Source organism: Ochotona curzoniae, unplaced genomic scaffold, assembly GCF_017591425.1.
Source record: "Ochotona curzoniae isolate NIBS_2020 unplaced genomic scaffold, NIBS_Ocur_1.0 scaffold_2476, whole genome shotgun sequence".
Classification (NCBI taxonomy): domain Eukaryota; kingdom Metazoa; phylum Chordata; class Mammalia; order Lagomorpha; family Ochotonidae; genus Ochotona; species Ochotona curzoniae.
In genome coordinates this window covers 14,643,633-14,660,677 of record NW_024467095.1, presented here as the reverse complement: position 1 = coordinate 14,660,677, position 17,045 = coordinate 14,643,633, and the positions used below count along the sequence as shown (strand labels likewise).

Here is a 17,045-nt window from a genome sequence, read left to right as displayed (position 1 = left end):
GGAGAAGGCCTGTCCTGTGTTTGCCTTCATGATGTGAGCAGAGAAACTGAAGTGCAACTAGGAAGGTGCATTTCCTGAATGTTGAAAGTGCTCCACCATTCAGGCGGAAGCTGAAGATCTTCCCCCTTGGAGGCTTTCTCTCTTTCTAATGTCCCATTGTCATTCCCAGCTTTGTTTTTCTGAGCTGACTTGTGGTTTGGTTTCAGGACCCAGCCATCTCAGGCAATGAGACTCAGGCTTATCCTGCATTCACCCGAGGTGTGGAGGATGACGTGTTCATCAAATATCCCAATGGTGGTGGCATTGTCTGGGGGAAGGTATGACCTAAGCACTGATCTGCTAGCACTCACCCTGGATGAGTCACTGCTATGAATGTGCCTGTGGTTTTGGCCTTTTCCAATTTGGGTTTGAAGTCAAAATTCTTATTTTGTTGTTGGTTTTTTTTGGTTTGTTTTTAATGACTTATCTTTATTTGTATTTCAAAGACAGAGAAGGAAAGACAGAGAGAGAGAGAAGTCTTCCATCACTAATTCACTTCCCAAACTGCTACAGTGGCTAAAGCTCAGGCAATTGGGAGCCAGGAGTATCTTCCAGGTCTCCCATGTGGGTACAGGGGCCCAGGATCTGGGCCATCTTCCACTGCTTTCCCAGACTGTGAGCAAGGATCTGGACAGGATGTGGAGCAGTCAGGGCATGGACTGGTGCCCATATGGGATGCTGGCACTATAGAAAGGGGCTATGTCTACTATACCAAGGTGTCTGCCCCAAAGTTCTCATTGTAAAAATTAATATTGATGGATACCGTGTGATTGAATTGTGGAGTCCTCTCAGAAATCCTGTGTGATAATCAACATGTTCTCTAGTACTATGGATTAAATTGTGTCAGGATATACTATGTGAGAAAAATGGACCAGTGCATTGCTCTTGAACCTTTTCCTCTGCACAGGTCTGGCCTGATTACCCTGATGTTGTTGTGGACAGCTCTCTGGATTGGGACAGTCAAGTGGAGGTAAAGACTCTTTGGGGATGTTGAATGCAGTCAAGGTTGGTGGCAATAGCTAGCCATGTCCAAAATGCTGGTCATTTCTGTACAGTGGATGTGAGTTTGATGAGGAAAAAAAGATACAGGGATATGTCCTGGATGTTAGGCTGTGTGCCAACCACTTTGACATGCAATATTTCACTTCCAGCTGTAGCACTGATATTTTTATTCCTGAAAATCAATTTTCGGACAGATTAAATTTCTGTGTGTGCAGGCACAGAATGATTATTTCAAGTCCAACGTTGCCAAATTTTAAAGGCCCTTGAAATTTTCACTGGGTCCCGTGTGTACAATTTAGTTTATTTCCTCTGAATAACGCTTGCTGTCATCATTGCTTTGATTATTCCTTAGAAACAGTCTTAGGCAATTGTCTTCATTGATTGATTGCTTCTCTCTCTTTTTCATTCTTCCACATCAAGCTTTGCCATCATTACTCATAAATCCCTCTTCCTACCCTCAAGTGCTTCCTTGAATTTCTCAACTTTGTTTTTGGTATCTCAATTTCCTACCTTTTGTTAAAACTTTCTTGGCAAAAGGTTTTTACTTGTGATAGATTTATATAGCCTATTCTTTTGGAATGTGAATATTTTTTCTGGGTTCACTAAGTATGCATTTGCTTGATGAACACATGGTTTCTTGCTAGTTGACAAAGCCTTCATTTCCGTCCTCTATCTAAGACATGTACACAGTGTTCTGATATTGGCTCTTTCCTTATTTATTGTTCTGATAATATTAGTGATTGGGTTTTTCAGGGTGTAGGTGAGCACCTTTCTGCAGAATAAGAACCGTTCTGTGCTCCAAGCATTTCTTCAATAGTGAATATTTTCTCTGTATATGAATTGTAGCAGGACATACATAATTAATGCAAGCTGGGAAGGCCAGATGAGGTCCTCTTTGTTAAGTACCTGCCAAGGGCTGAAGAAATGAAGATGATTGTCTCTCCTTGGTCAGCAGTGCAGTGGAACTTACAAGATTTGGAATCTATCAGGATCAAGGATTAATCAGACAAATCAGCAACAAGAGAGCAGCACGGCAGCTGTGAGTTCAGTTATCAGATAGTCAGGGACAATGAGCCCTTTTGAGAGCTCTTTTCCCTATATAATCCCCTGTAAGATTACAGCTGGTAGCAGAGGTAAAGGAGAAAGGCTCTGTTTGTTACCAATGGGACTGATAGGAGGTAGACGAGATATTCCTGTCTTAACCAGCGGAGTTTGCTGCACAAGTGGTGTGTTGTGCAAGAGGAAGACAGATGTTAAAAATAATAGCATAGTCAGGCTTAGTTCTGGGACAGCTTTGATAAGGCAGTTAAATAGATAGTACTTTGAAGTGGTGAGAAAGTTTCCTGCTGTTGGCCTCTAATAGATAGTGATTTAATGCTAAAGACAAAGTGAAACAGTTATATTTTGGAAGTCTCCTTGTTGACTGCAGTATGCATCTCTTTTCCGGCAGTAGATGCCAAAGGAAAAACAGCTGTAATCTAGGACTGATTGATAAGGTTAATTAAATATTTTATACACAGTTCATGATCCCTTTCATTTTGTCTGCTATTGGACAAGTCTCTCTGTCTCTTCCTCTCTTTTTCTCTCCCTTCCTTACCCTCTGCTTCTCTCCCTCTCTCCCTCTATCTACGACTTAATTCAGCAATCCTGGACTAGAGTCTTGGGTCTGCATGTTGGCAGCACACAATGCCTTGTGCTAAGGGATCCTAGTCTAGACATACAGAATAATGATGACCAGGTAGAGGGGAACTGAGGCCAAGAGGTGAATGCAGACAGGGGTTGGGGTTGGAGCTGACACTGTGATACAATGGGCAAAACTGCCTCCTGCAAAGCATATGGGTGTTGGTTTTTGTCCTGGCTGCTCCCTGCTAATGAAAGAGAAAGGCAGCTAATGCTGGGAAAGGCTGAAGGGCATGATCCAAGTATCAGGGCCACTACCATCTGTTCCAAGAACCAGATGAAGCTCCTTGCTTTGTCCCTGCCTGGGGCTGGCCTATACAGCCATCTATGGAGTGAACCAGTGGACAGAAGATCTGTCTTCCTCCCTTCCTCCCTCCTTTTATCTTCCTATATCCATCTCCTCTATAACTCTTAGCTTTTACAATAAAAGCATAAATGTCTCAAAAAATGAGGTGAGAAAAGCTAGCACTTTGGGTAATGAGTAAAGGTAAGAAGAGCAGCATTTTACGAGGTTTATGAGCTCATATTTAAGCGTTGTGTCTCAGAAGTGCTAAGCTACACACTGTAGATAATATCTTGATCAATCAGAAAATATAAAATAATTTCCTTGTCCTAACAATTGTAATATGCAATAATGAGTTATCTTGTTCAATATTTTTTTAGTTGAACAGTGATTATACTTATTTATGGATTTGAATGTGATCAGTTGTTATGGGTGTACAGTATGTAATGACCAGATAGGGTTATTAGCTTTTCCATCTCCTCAAACATGTGTCATTTGTTTTTGGAATCTTCAAAGGCTATTATGTGTTGAATCCCTTTTCAGTTTAAAATCAAGACATTGATTTAATTATTCTAGGGATGATTGGTAAAAGGGGAGATTTACTTTTCCCTTTTAGCTTCTTTTAACTTAGTTGCACACACCTGATGTTCTCATGTGCTTCTTAAGATTTAGGAAACAGGTGCATCCTGAGCTTCACCTGATTCTATGCATTGTGTCGGTTCCGCGTAGTTGCAGGGGCTCCTGGCTCCCGCTTTGTGTTCCAGGAGTCCTTCTTGGCAGGACAGAAGTTAAGGTTTGGCCTGTGACAACACATGACATAACTAGTTTAGGGCTTGAGTGCAGGTGTTTGGAATGATGTGAAGAGGAAAACAATGTTTGGATGTTTTCCCAAACCAGGGAATGGGTGCAGATTGCACTAGTTTTCTTTTTGTTATACTCGGAGTTTATCTAACAGATCAAGAGAACTTAGGCTCTGATGAGAGTACCTTTTTTCCTTTGTTTCAGCACTTTTCACCAGTTCTCAGTGAGTGCCTATCTGCTGTCTAATGTATTTGGAAGAAATGAACTGTATTTATTTTTTTTTACAGCAATACCGAGCTTATGCAGCCTTCCCAGACTTTTTCCGCAATTCCACTGCCAGCTGGTGGAAGAGGGAAATAGAAGAGATGTACAGCAATCCTCAGCAGCCAGAGAAGAGCTTGAAGTTTGACGGCATATGGATTGTGAGTGTGTGTGTGTGTAGTTGAGAGAACACGCACATGCATCAGTGTGTGTCTTAGTGTGCCTCAGTGTAGTTAATACTGACCTGTAGATAAAATGGTCATTGTCTTTCAATAAAGACTTTGGACATGTTAGACAGTGGTTTCTTTTATCTAGGAATGGCACAGTTCTAAAGTACCTTGTACCATGTCAGAGGTTCTGGTTGTAAAAAAAAAAAAATTCATAGACCATGAACAGAAATTCCTTGGAACATTTTTTTGTGATGGAGAATTTTTTTTTTATCACCATGTCAGTCATTCTTCAGAGGTTAATTTTTTTTTTTAATTCTAACTTCAATTTGATGAAATTCCCTAGGCCAGCATCTGGGAGTTATGATATTTAAGGATTATTCATAGCTCTTGATATCTGAACTGACTGACAGGTTATTGCAAGCTAGAAATTCAAAGTCTATCTCTGTTGACATTTCCAGGATATGAACGAACCAGCGAGCTTCGTGAATGGGGCAGTTGCTTCAGGCTGCACGAATGCCACTCTGAATCATCCCCCCTACATGCCACGTAAGGACTCTTGGTCTCTCAACTGAGGAGCTCTAGCTGTTGAAGGGCCCAGTGCCCAGGGCTTATTCATTGGTGCTGTGGTGTCTTATGGGCCAGAGACAAATGCACTTCAAGCTTTTCATCCAGTTGGCTGTGTACAAGTCAATGTACCTGCTGGGTAAATTTCTTAAGTTTGTACAGAAAGTTCATAGCAGGGATAATGTTTTTAAAAGACTCTCACAGCTTAGCTTGGAATGTATTGTGCTGCAACATAATATCTTCCCTTTACCATGGAGTGGATGGACTTTGGAATTATATTAGTGTCTTGGCTCTGGAGAACATTTGATCTGTGAGTTATGTACTTCCCATAGATAAATGATTATTACAAATCGTGGCTTTCTGAACTATGAAACATACATAATGCTACCTTAATCACGGCATTATCATAAGAATTAAGTGAGAACGTACATATTTAAATCTCATGTCAGAATTTGCCAACTGTGTATTCTGTCAAACCTCTGCTTTCTCGAACAAACTCGATCTTGGAGATATCCTCAGGCACTTTTGCAGTACAGAGCTGACTGGCACTGTCCCAAAGCCCCTGGAGAAGAGGAGAGGAATCAGTGTGTGCTCAGGTCATCTAAGATCTGCAATCCAATCTCTTGAAGAGAGATCGGGGACACACAAGAACAGAGATGGTTTAACATCTTTGCATCTTCCCTCAGACCTGGAAGCCAGGGGCACGGGCCTGAACAGCAAGACCCTGTGCATGGAGAGTGAGCAGATCCTGCCAGATGGCTCCCCGGTGCGACACTACGACGTGCACAACCTGTATGGGTGGTCCCAGACCAAGCCCACCTACAAGTGAGTCACTGTCTCCCTTCTCCACTGGGCTCAGTCTGTAGAGACAGCCATGGATAGATGAAGCTACCGTGTAGCAGTTCTCATTTCCTAAGAAAACACTTATTGAGCCAGGCACTATGCTTATAGCAAGGAGAGAGATAAAGCAAGTTTCACTAATGAAAAATCCATTAATTGTCAAGTCATGTCATAAACCACAGAAGGCTTAAAGCAATGCATTACAATCGTGTATGTCTTGGTACATGTGTAAAAAAAAAACCTACTGCATTGCCAGCCAAATAAAAGTAAAACATAGTTATCTATTGATGAGGATAGTGACTTCATTACCATTTCTGGATTCAATCTACTCCACTTTTCTGTCATTCTTGAGTGGGAGACACACGGGAATGGGTAGGCAGTGGTGCTGTTACTGTGATAGCTTCAGCAACAATGGCAATGGGAATGTGGAAGACTAGACATTTATCTACTGAGTTCAAAGATAAATCATCTGAATTAGGATCTTCTTTTGGCTGTTTATGCTGGTTAGTCGTTGTGTTTGACTTCAATGAATAGCACAAATTATCTTTAAGGAAATCTGAAATGGAATATACTCTGTCTCCCCAGTTCTATCAAAACAACAGAGACATGCACTAGCCTGGAAGGTGTAAGCCATTCACTCAGTGAATGCCACCATATGCTATAGTTTGGAGACTTAGGAAACCTGATTTATATGAGGATGCTTCAAGTTTAATATTCTTTTATTCTAAATGGATTTTTTATGTGAAGATGAGGCATATTCTAAACTAATGGAAAAAACATAATGCTCAGAATATGAAAAAGTCATGATTTATCATTATTCAGTATTTTGAGCTTTTTGGAGCCGTACTTTTATGTGACTGGAAGTGCAGTAGTTTGGTTACTGATAGCATATCACACACATGACAATACTTTGTAGTCATACCACATGTGACTCTTGGGCTGCCATGGGAAGTTTTCAGATCCTTTGTAATTTTATGGGATCACCATTATTGTATATGATTCTTCATGGGCTTAAGGGGCATTATAAATACTTGGTTGCACAGAGTAGACAAATACCAAAATCAAGGATTACATACTATTTTGGGTATCCAGTGAGTTTGCTACATAATGAATGATTTGGTAAAACACAGTGTAAAGACATAGCCATTATTATCATGGTCTAGGATTAGTGGGGACCTTATTGTGCCTGATTTCCATGTGTCCTGTGATTGTGAATCTTCTGTGACTGCCTCTGAGACAAGAACTGTGAGGAAGGGGAGCTTTGTGCATTTCCTTCTCCTACTGGGCCTCAACTCACCTCCTTTCCCCCTCCATCCAGAGCTGTGCAGGAGGTGACAGGACAGCGAGGGATCGTCATCACACGCTCCACGTTCCCCTCTTCTGGCCGCTGGGGTGGACACTGGCTGGGAGACAACACAGCCGCGTGGGACCAGCTGAAGAAGTCAATCATTGGTGTGTGGCCTTGCTCCCAGGCCCCTGGTGGCAGGGCTGGGTGGTAAAGGGCGAGGAGGAGGAGGCAGGTGTCCATGCGGGTCTGACAGAGCCTTGGTTCCCCTTGCAGGCATGATGGAGTTCAGCCTGTTTGGCATCTCCTATGTAAGTGTGTCCTGGATCCCTGCTAGTGAGCCAGAAGATGGTGTCATGTCTGAGAGATCCTCAAGAGTCCCCTTTGTTCCCTCTCGGTTCAGACAGGAGCAGATATCTGTGGGTTCTTTCAAGATGCAGAATATGAGATGTGTGCTCGTTGGATGCAGCTGGGGGCCTTTTACCCGTTCTCCAGGAACCACAACACCCTTGGGGCCAAGGTTGGACATTGATTTCTCCCTCCAGTGTTGTGTGACATGTGAAATGCACCCTCCATTTGTGATCTACAGGTTATGCCATCTGTATTTCTTGGGGTATCTGGCATATCATTTCATGGTGTGTTTGCATGTGCTTACTTCCTGATGATGTTCAACTTTTTTTTTTTTAATTTAGACAGCATATGCCATATATTGTTATCTGTCCTGTGTGAGCTACAGGGAATTTATCCACAGTGCTAACAATATTCCTTGGCTTTTTAAAAATTTTTACTTCCTTTTATTATTATTATTTTTATCATTCTATGATATAGTTCCATACAGGCCATGGGATTTCCCTTATCACCTCCCTAATTCCCTACGCTCCCCCACTGAGTTCCCCTATATCATTACTAAAGCGTAGTCCTTCATAAATAGGTATATGTCCATTATTACACGCATGGACAATGGTAGAGAGTCCAGCATCCTATTGTCATGATATAGCAAACAGTTTCATTTGGAGTCCATCTTTGGTCTGGAAGTAGAGATGCATATTTCATTATGTCCTCACATCTGAACATGACAGTCTTCATTAAACAGTTACTATACATTCCCTTAAATGAAAATCCACAATACAAAATCAACAATAGGAAGACAAATAGACATTTCCAACACCATGAAGTTAAATAACATGCCTTTGAATGACTAATGTGTCACGGAAGAAATGTAAAAGAAAATCAAGAACCTTCTTGAAGAAAATGATGCTACTGCAGATTTTTTTGTTGCTGGTTTCATCTCTTCAAAACACTTTCTTCTGATTAAATTCTTCAATGACTCATAGATCGTACAGTATTCCCTGACTTTTGTCAGTCATCTGTCAATGACTTCCTTGACTTGATGTCCTCTAGGGTGAGCTTCTGACACTCCTGTGCTTTTCAGAGACAAGACCCAGTGTCCTGGAATGCTACCTTTGAGAATATTTCCAGAAGTGTCCTGGAGACCAGATACACCCTGTTGCCCTATCTCTACACCCTGATGTACAAGGCCCATGTGGACGGCAGCACTGTTGTGCGGCCTCTTCTCCATGAGTGAGTGTGTGACTGGGATCTTAATAACCAATGGGTTCTTTCTTCATTCAAATATGGCAGGTGATGAAAAGAATTCCTCTGCATTAATGGGAGCACTGCCCTTTTCTCATAACTCTTTACATTTGAATACTTGCTATTACTCCTGTCTACACAGTGTGGCACGTGGCACAATTTGTTAAGAGTAGATTTTTTTTTAATTTAAAATTTTACAGTTCTGTGCAGGATTATTTTTTTCCAATTTGATCATGTTTTGATGTTGTGCTTTTAAAGGACATCATGGTGAAGATGTGTGAACATATTCTATGTGACAGGACATAGCAAAATTTCACCACTTCTGACGTTGAAGGAATGTGACATAAGACATTGGGTGTGGAACCCTTGAGTTTTCCATTGAAACAGATCTAGGTCAGAGTAAAGATGTGGGAGAGGCTGCTGAATTTCTGAGTGGCCTCTCAGCCTGAGGACTTCCTCTGTATTTGTACTTGCGATCTTGCCATGGTTGTGATGGTGGCGCCATCGTTTTGTTTTCCAGGTTTGTGTCAGACCGGGTGACCTGGGACATAGATGGTCAGTTCCTCCTGGGCCCAGCCTTCCTGGTCAGCCCTGTCTTGGAGCCTGTGAGTATGGCGGTCTCTGAGGGGCAGAGGGTCCCTGCTGTGAAGCTGAGCGAGGATGGTGGGAAGAATAAGCCTTGTCTGAGGACTCCTGGCATTTATTTCTTATTCTGTTTCTTGTTTCTGTGCTTTCCTCTCTTCAGCCCATCACTCATGGATGCTGGGTCTCTGGTTCTTTCTTTTTCAAATCAGCAAATCAATTCTCTTTTTTAGGACATAAACAATAAAAAATACATTCTGATATATTTGAAAATTTACTCTCGTAAGGGAAATGAAGAAGACAGAGGTGTGTGTGGACAGGATTGCAAACCATCCCTTTCTTTCCTCTATTACTACTATAATAGAACCTTTCAGTAGAATGAGTGATGTGTGCTATTTCACTCCTGCCTAGCCTTCCCTTCATTCTAGCAGATTTTTTGCAGGAATCAAGAGCAATTTCTCTATTGTCACTGCTGGTCATTGGACTGGGTTAAATGAGCTAATTGTGCCTCCTTGATTTTACTGCCTTTACTTGGGGCAGGAGTTTGGCAGCAAAGTTTAGGGTACTTTCTGGAAAGTCAGTATGCTTTTTTTGGCAGGCATCTTTGGAGTCTTGGCTCCTGCACTTCTAAACCGGTTTCCTGGGTCAAAGCAAGTAATGTTTCAGATATATGGATTTCCTTTACTCATGTGGGAGACCTTGAATGAGTTCCGTATTGTTAACTTTGGCTTTGTCCAGGTCTTGATGGTGCAGTCATAAGGGCACTGAAGCACTGAATTAAGTTTTTCTACCACACCCCCATCTCTATCTTTTGAACATAAAAAAGTAAAAACCAATCTTGTTGCATCTACATTTTTTTTTCTCTCTCAGCCTCAGACACAGATATTTGTCTCTGTAATGAGGGCATGGGCTGGGTTTATAAGCAAATGGTAATATTTTATTTCTTTTAACTCTTAGAAAGGAAAAGGGGCTTCTTGGAACCCATTTGTTTAGTGGAGGCTAACTTGTCTATTTGTAGAAGAAAGATAAAGACAGGTTCCCTGCATTGTTAATCTCTAGAGAGACAAGGAAGTGAAACCAAGACCATCATTAGGGTTTTAACCCCTCTCCTCTGAAACCAGGTAATTTTGTTTACCACCCATACCTTGTCTGCTTAATTTTAGAATGCTAGAGAAGTCACTGCGTATTTCCCTGGAGCCCGCTGGTATGACTACTACACAGTAAGTGTTTTTTTTTTTCTAAATGTTTATACAACCTGTGAAAATGGAAGAATATAGAAGGTTGAAATGGGCCAGATCTCAGGTGAAATGCTCTTGCCCCTAGATCATATCTGGTATGTTCTTGTCCCCATTACTTCAAACTTTGTGCTTTCAGTTTTTTTCACTTCCAGATGGGTTAACACCACTTTTTTCAAGGCACAACTATGAAAATATGGAAAACAGCTCATCAGTGCCTGGAGAACCATGGCTCTTTATGTGTGTTTCCTTTCCCCATATTATGGTAGATACTACCAAAGTTTGTTCTAACTGTTTGTTTGTTTCTTTCTGTCTTTCAACATCCTTTGCTGCTCTAACTATGTAAGTGTAGAGGCATTTTTCTCTTCAATGTCTCCTTCTGTTGCACAGATGCTCAAATGAAAGTTTTCTTATCTAATTGCCAAAAGGAAATGGGTAAAGAAGCAGTGTGTAAAATACTCACAGCGGTATAGGCCCAACCCTTGTGAAATGTTAGAGCAAGTGTATCTAGAAATGTGGAATCTACCTGGGACTTGCTATCACGTAATTGCAGGGCTGTGGTGAGCTGCATGGCTCAGAAAGGAAAGGGAGTCTTTAGAGCTATGTCAGTGTCATCTCTCTTGGGAACACAAACAAGGCAGAACTACATTCTTGAGTAGAATGAAAGAGGGTGTTCTCTGCCCTTAGGAACTTGAGAGTGAGCGTGTCCTTACTTGTACCCCAAGGGGTTTCTCTTGCCTCATTTTAGACTAAATCTTCCCCAAGTGAATTCACTTTGCAGGGTTCTAAGTGACAGAATACTGGAGACATTTTCCTTGGAACTCACCCCTAATCTGGATCTAATATCTGCTTGTCATAGAGACAGAGAAATGGTATTTTAGAAGTTTTATAGGAAAGTAGAATTAAAAGATAAGTTTACTTCGGTACAAAAATGGTTGAATTTCATTCATAGTTTCATTAAAGTATGCATTTTTTCGTGGACTTTTTAAAGGATCCTTGTATGTACGCAGATCATTCTGTATAGAAGGAAGTGCTGTGTGAGCCCTAGCAAAGAAAATTGTTCTGAAATGGCCAGTTTTCCTTATGGCATTAAATAGAAGATAGCTGTTCTCAAAAAGATTCCATTAAATAAAAAAAAATAACAAAAAATGAAATCATGTGCAAAGCCAAAGCTTATGGAGTAAGCCACTGGGTAAAAAAGAAATTTTTAATGTTTAGTTAAAATGAAGATTAGATTGTTGGGATTAATGAATAAGCGTGGCATTTGTTAATCTGTATGCACTTCATGTACCTGTTTTTGTTTTTGTTAGGGAGCTAAAACTGCCAAACCACAATCCACAATTAAATCTGTAACCTATTTTTGGAAGGCTGTTGCATCTGGCATCTACTGGGGGAACACTGGGGATGCTACTAAATATCAAAGAAGTATGGGGCAGCCATCATATGATGTGATCTGTCCCCAGGTGTTAATAGTGTTGCCCTGATAAGCCTGCTCTAGTTGAGACAATGTGGCATGACAGTCCCTTTGGATTTGAGTTGCAGTATTTGGGCATGAGAGCACCTCACATATGAGACAAACATAAATGCAGGTATACTAAATTGAAGATAATAGTTCCCGAAATCAGTCAGCTCACCTTGATCTTTGCTGTGAAGAAGGAGTCACAGGTGTTAGTGGGTGGCATGGGCCACGGTGGTGGTGTATGTAGAACCTGTAAGAAGTAGATGAGAGCATGGCTCTGCCTGTTCCAGCAGTGCTCTGTGACACAGGAGCAGCTATAGTGACAATAGCTGGGACCCAGGCTAAAGCTTTATTGCATATAAGCAATGAAACTTCCAATGGTAAGACGATAGGGCAGCATGTAGATTCCGTATAGTAGCTAGGAGAATGTGGAGAGTGTGGGGACAGGTGTGTGCTGATGGATGGTAAGCATCAGCTTCAGAGCTCTGGACAAGTTTTCTGGCAAAATGTCTTGTTGTGTCTACTTTCTAATCATCTTATTCCCTTTGGCCCACAGGGTGTGGATATAAATGCAAGGGGAGAGTGGAGGGTGCTGTCAGCTCCTCTTGACCACATTAATCTTCATGTTCGTGGGGGCTACATTCTGCCCTGGCAGGAGCCTGCACTGAACACCAACCAGAGGTGAGGGATGCTGTGAGGTTTCCCTGTTCAGAACAGGTGCTCATTAATTGGTAATGAAGCCCACCAACTGGGAAGAATTACTCTCCAAGTCAGTATTACTCAATGCTCACATTTTCTGTGTTTGCTCATTGGTATTTCATGCTTTTTAATAATCTGCACTCTGAACAACTTTTTAAATGTGTTTGTTTTTTAAAGATTTATTTATTCTTAATTTGAAAGGCAGATTTTTGATATACATTTATTCTTATTATTTACTTTTCACAATTTTGTAGGCATAAGGATTTTTCCCTTCTTTTCCCTTCCTTGTTTGTCTATTCCCCTTCCCCTGCTATTGTTCCCTGAAATATTCCATAATATAGTCCCTTAATAACAGTCACAAAACAACTTTCTGCTGTTTAAGTGCATCAGGATATGGTAGGTATAGGTAGAGTTAGAAAATTTAGTATCCCACTGTATGATATGAAAAAAATGTGCAGGCTCCCTAGCTGTTAGAGAAAAGCGAGTAAAAGCCACATTGTAGTTCCTTCTTCTAACTCCAGTGAGAACAGCCTACATACAGAATTCAACAAATAACTGCTGGTGGTGATGTGGGGAGAAAGGTACTCTAACACGTAGTTGGTGATGCTGTAAGTTAGTGCAACCACTGAAGAAGTCAGTAAGAGAAGAATACTTAGACAACTGGGAATTGACCTATCCTATGAGCCAGCCATCCCACTCCTGAGGCTATATCTAAAGGAAATGAAACCTGCTTGCCAGAGAGCAATCTGCAATCCTGTATTACTAGGAGCACAGTTCACAATAGTGAACTCAGGGAAACAACCCAGATGTTTATCAACAGATGAATGGATAAAGAAATTGTGGTAAATCTACTCCAGGGAATACTACTCAGCCATTAAAAACAATAAAATCCTACCAATTGCAGTAAAACGGTCCGTACTGGAGGTCATCATGCTTGGTGAAATAAGTCAGTCCAAAAATGACAAATATCATACGCACTCTCATATAAGACAGTCTTTAGGCAAAATCAAAATAAGTAGATATAGGCAATCAAGTATATGCATGTAATCTTACAGATAAAGGATATGATGGAGGCTAGCACACTGGAAAGAAAAGTCATGTTAGTACACACAGTACACTTCTCTATTCCTGAATAAAATGTAGGTCTCCAATTTTGAAAGGCAGATTTTTACGGTGTAAGAAGGGGAGACAGAAAGGGGCTTTCTATCTGTTAATTCGCCAAATGGTCAAAAGCCAGAGCTGAGCAGATCCAAAGCTGGGAGCCAGGAAATGTTTCACTACCTCCCATGTTGGTTCAGTGGCCCAGGGCCTTGAGCCATGCTCTGCTATTTTCCCAGCAGAGAGCTGGATCAGAAATGGAGCAACCAGGACATGAACGGAGACTATTTAGATTTTCCTTGATGTCTTCCTAAAACAAACAAACCAAAAACTACTGCTGAAATATTTTTAAACCATATCACAACTTTGTAGATGCCTGAGGCTGAGATTCCTTAAGTACAAGTTTTGAAATTTTTCAGAAATAGGGCTGTAACAATTAAGACTAACGTAAATTGAGTGGTTGCTTGTACCTACTTCTGTGTTGATATGAAGAGTTTTATTTAGATTTAATATATTTTTTCCTTAATGAAAAGGGAAGCAGTGAATTCTATGAGATGATGCTCTAATTTTCCCCATGTCACAGATGAGCATGGAGAGGATTTGAATAGCTGAGTGACTGGTTCAGAGTCACATAACAGCAGCTAGGTGAAACAGAACCATGTCAGTTCTTAGACCCAACTCCTGTGTTACCAATGATTTAGATAAAAGACTGGAGGATTTATAATTCATTGTTCTTATTTTAGGAAATTAAGCCATGGAACTGAAATTTATTCATCAAGGTTTTCTTCACTAAGGGGAAAGCCAAAAACCAGTTAATGAGTGTAGTTTCTTTGCAAGCCTCCAAGTGGAGACTCCTCTTGATTCATTGCTAATTCACTCATTCATAACATGAAGTCATGTTCAGGATCTTCAAAATATTCATGGGAAATGGAGTTAAAAGATGTTAATTTTGATGCAAAATGTTTATGCATCAAAAGCTGTGCCAAATCTGTGCGTAGCTTTTTCATACATATTTTGAAGAACTTTTTGAAGATCCATGTTATATCTGGGTAGAGATAGACAAGAGCTAGGTCCCATGTCCCTTGAAACCTTGTACCCAGACTTCATCCTATCCAGTGCTTCTTTCTGCTACTTTGCTGTCGGACAGCCTTGGTTTGTGGTTGTGGCTTTGTTTATAGCTGCTTTTTATCTCTCAACTCACTGCAGCCGCCAGCGGTTCTTGGGCTTCAAGGTTGCCTTAGATGATGAAGAAACAGCCGAGGGCTGGCTTTTCTGGGATGATGGGCAGAGCATCGGTGAGTAAGGGTCACCCTCATTAAGTTCCTAAGTTTCTTACAGACCTAGTTTTTTTTTTTTTTTGCTCTCTTATGTTTAAAAATTCTGCATTTCAAAATATCACCACTTATTACCTCAAGTGTATATTTCTTATTACACATGATCACGTGAATGAAGTTTGTTTATTATTTCTCACCATCACTCCAGTATCTTAGTATCTTTATTCACTATGTAGGGCATCAGTGTGGGAGTCATACAGAAGTTTGTTTGTAGCCACCTGAATAATTTCCATAGGATTTATGAGTGAGAACACAGTTTGAAATTGCATGATTTACTGTTGCAATAAAAGGGACAAGACCTCTCACAGCTTTTTCTCTTATTTTGGGGATTTTCCATTAGGGAACCTAAAGTTGTTAAATTTTCAGGAAAATGGCTCAAGTACCATTGTTTATGTCTAATCAGCGATAGTCTGCACAGATTTCTGCAATGATGGAAACATTTCCAATCTTCTGTTGTCCATTATGATATCAAATAAATATATCATATGCAATCAAACAATTTGAGTGTGACCAATGCATTTAAGCAATTAAGTTTTCATTTTATTTAATTATAATTCATTTAAAGCAATGCATTTTTTTCAGGTAGCAACTATGTTGAATAGCACAGTTTTATAGGACTAACAGAGGCTACAGCTACCATGATGAATGGATTAGAAGGAAGTTAGCTCTTGGGGATTAATGAGAAAGCTAGGAAGAGGAGGCTAACAGTGGCAGATCTCACATAACACTCATGATTTGTCCACCGTGTTCTGGTTTGTAATAGGTGTGTTAAACTTTATCTTTTCTCTGGGCCTCTGGCATACATTAAGGATAGAGAGACAAGTAAGTTTTGTTTTAGATTTTATTTTGGTTTTGTTTGTGATTTGCAGCTTACACTTTTTAAATTGCCTGACCATCCCAAAGATGCACCAATTAAGACAGCATTGCTGGTGTTCTGGTGTCTGTGTGTATGCATATATGTGCCCAGATGTGTGTGTTTAAGCTAAAGGAATCTGGAAATTCCTAGGTGACTAGGAAGATCTCAGGAATGGTAGACAACAGGAAGAGAATGACTTGCGGAAGAGGTGACCCCATCAGATCAATGCATCTATACATTTCATTTCACATGTGTTCTGTTATCCTGGGTTACGTGCAGCCTGGTGGATCTCCTTAAAGAAGACTTTGGTTATGCAGTAGCACTATGGAAAGAAGAATAAAGGCAGATAAAATAATCTGTACTCTCTTAACTAAGACAAAAACCTCAGGTGTTAACTTGCTTGTTTGCAGATACCTATGAAAGAGGACTATATTATTTGGCCAACTTTTCTGCCAGCCAGGTGAGTAGGAATGGAGAACACACGATGCTAATCAAGAATAAAATAATGTTGAGAATCCTTTCACTGCTTGTCTTGCTGAACATATCTTCCCTTCTTCTAGATGTCACAGTTTATCTCTGTTCCCAGTTCATTTTCTGTGATTAAACACACCCATCTATGTCTCATTAGTAACTTACTTACCAGTTCACAGATGTGCAGCCTATCGCTGGAATATGTAGCCCCCTTTTCCATGGTTCTTTGGAATGCTGTGCAAATGTGTGACAGCTCCACCTGTGGAATATAAATTGACGAATGGTTGTGACTGTAGAGGGCGCTGCTGCAGACCCTGCAGTTGTTTGTCTATACAAAGCGGATGACAGTGCTGAAATCATGGTTTCTATTATCCAAAATCCCAAAACTGTTTTATCTCATGCATGCATTGTGTCTATGGAAATGTTGGAAACCATTTAAACTAATTTTGCTGCTTCTCTACCCTTTTGTGTTGTTTTTTTTTTCCTCAACATGACAGAATATGATGCAGAGCCATGTAATTTTTAACGGTTACATCAATGATGGAAATCCTTTGAATTTGGGCTACATTGAAATCTGGGGAATAAGAAGTGGCTCCATCACCGATGTCAGAATTTCTGTGAACAACACAGAGATTACGCCGTCCTTCAACTATGATGCCACCACACAGGTTTGTGACCAGCAAAAAGTTTGGTGTTATTTCTCAGCCACGACACGCCCATGCATTTTCTGTTTGCAGATGATTCTCTCTCCCCAAAGGTCCTCCAGAAATCCTTGGCACAGTGGGTTAAGCCA

The 17,045-nt window shown here is 40.6% G+C and overlaps 1 protein-coding gene across 1 annotated transcript in view; it reads left to right on the top strand.

Moving 5' to 3' along the window:
- The window catches only part of LOC121170993, a 125,097-nt gene that overhangs the window by 105,919 nt on the left and 2,133 nt on the right, over nt 1–17,045 (top strand). Inside the window, exons 102-116 of the mRNA XM_041002490.1 lie at nt 207–317; nt 947–1,009; nt 4,093–4,227; nt 4,695–4,782; nt 5,487–5,625; nt 6,959–7,092; nt 7,202–7,236; nt 7,329–7,445; nt 8,358–8,506; nt 9,039–9,123; nt 10,264–10,320; nt 12,351–12,475; nt 14,798–14,886; nt 16,192–16,241; nt 16,750–16,920. Of these exons, the coding sequence (XP_040858424.1) occupies nt 207–317; nt 947–1,009; nt 4,093–4,227; nt 4,695–4,782; nt 5,487–5,625; nt 6,959–7,092; nt 7,202–7,236; nt 7,329–7,445; nt 8,358–8,506; nt 9,039–9,123; nt 10,264–10,320; nt 12,351–12,475; nt 14,798–14,886; nt 16,192–16,241; nt 16,750–16,920 (1,548 nt within the window). The remainder of the gene's footprint in view (nt 1–206; nt 318–946; nt 1,010–4,092; nt 4,228–4,694; nt 4,783–5,486; nt 5,626–6,958; nt 7,093–7,201; nt 7,237–7,328; nt 7,446–8,357; nt 8,507–9,038; nt 9,124–10,263; nt 10,321–12,350; nt 12,476–14,797; nt 14,887–16,191; nt 16,242–16,749; nt 16,921–17,045) is intronic.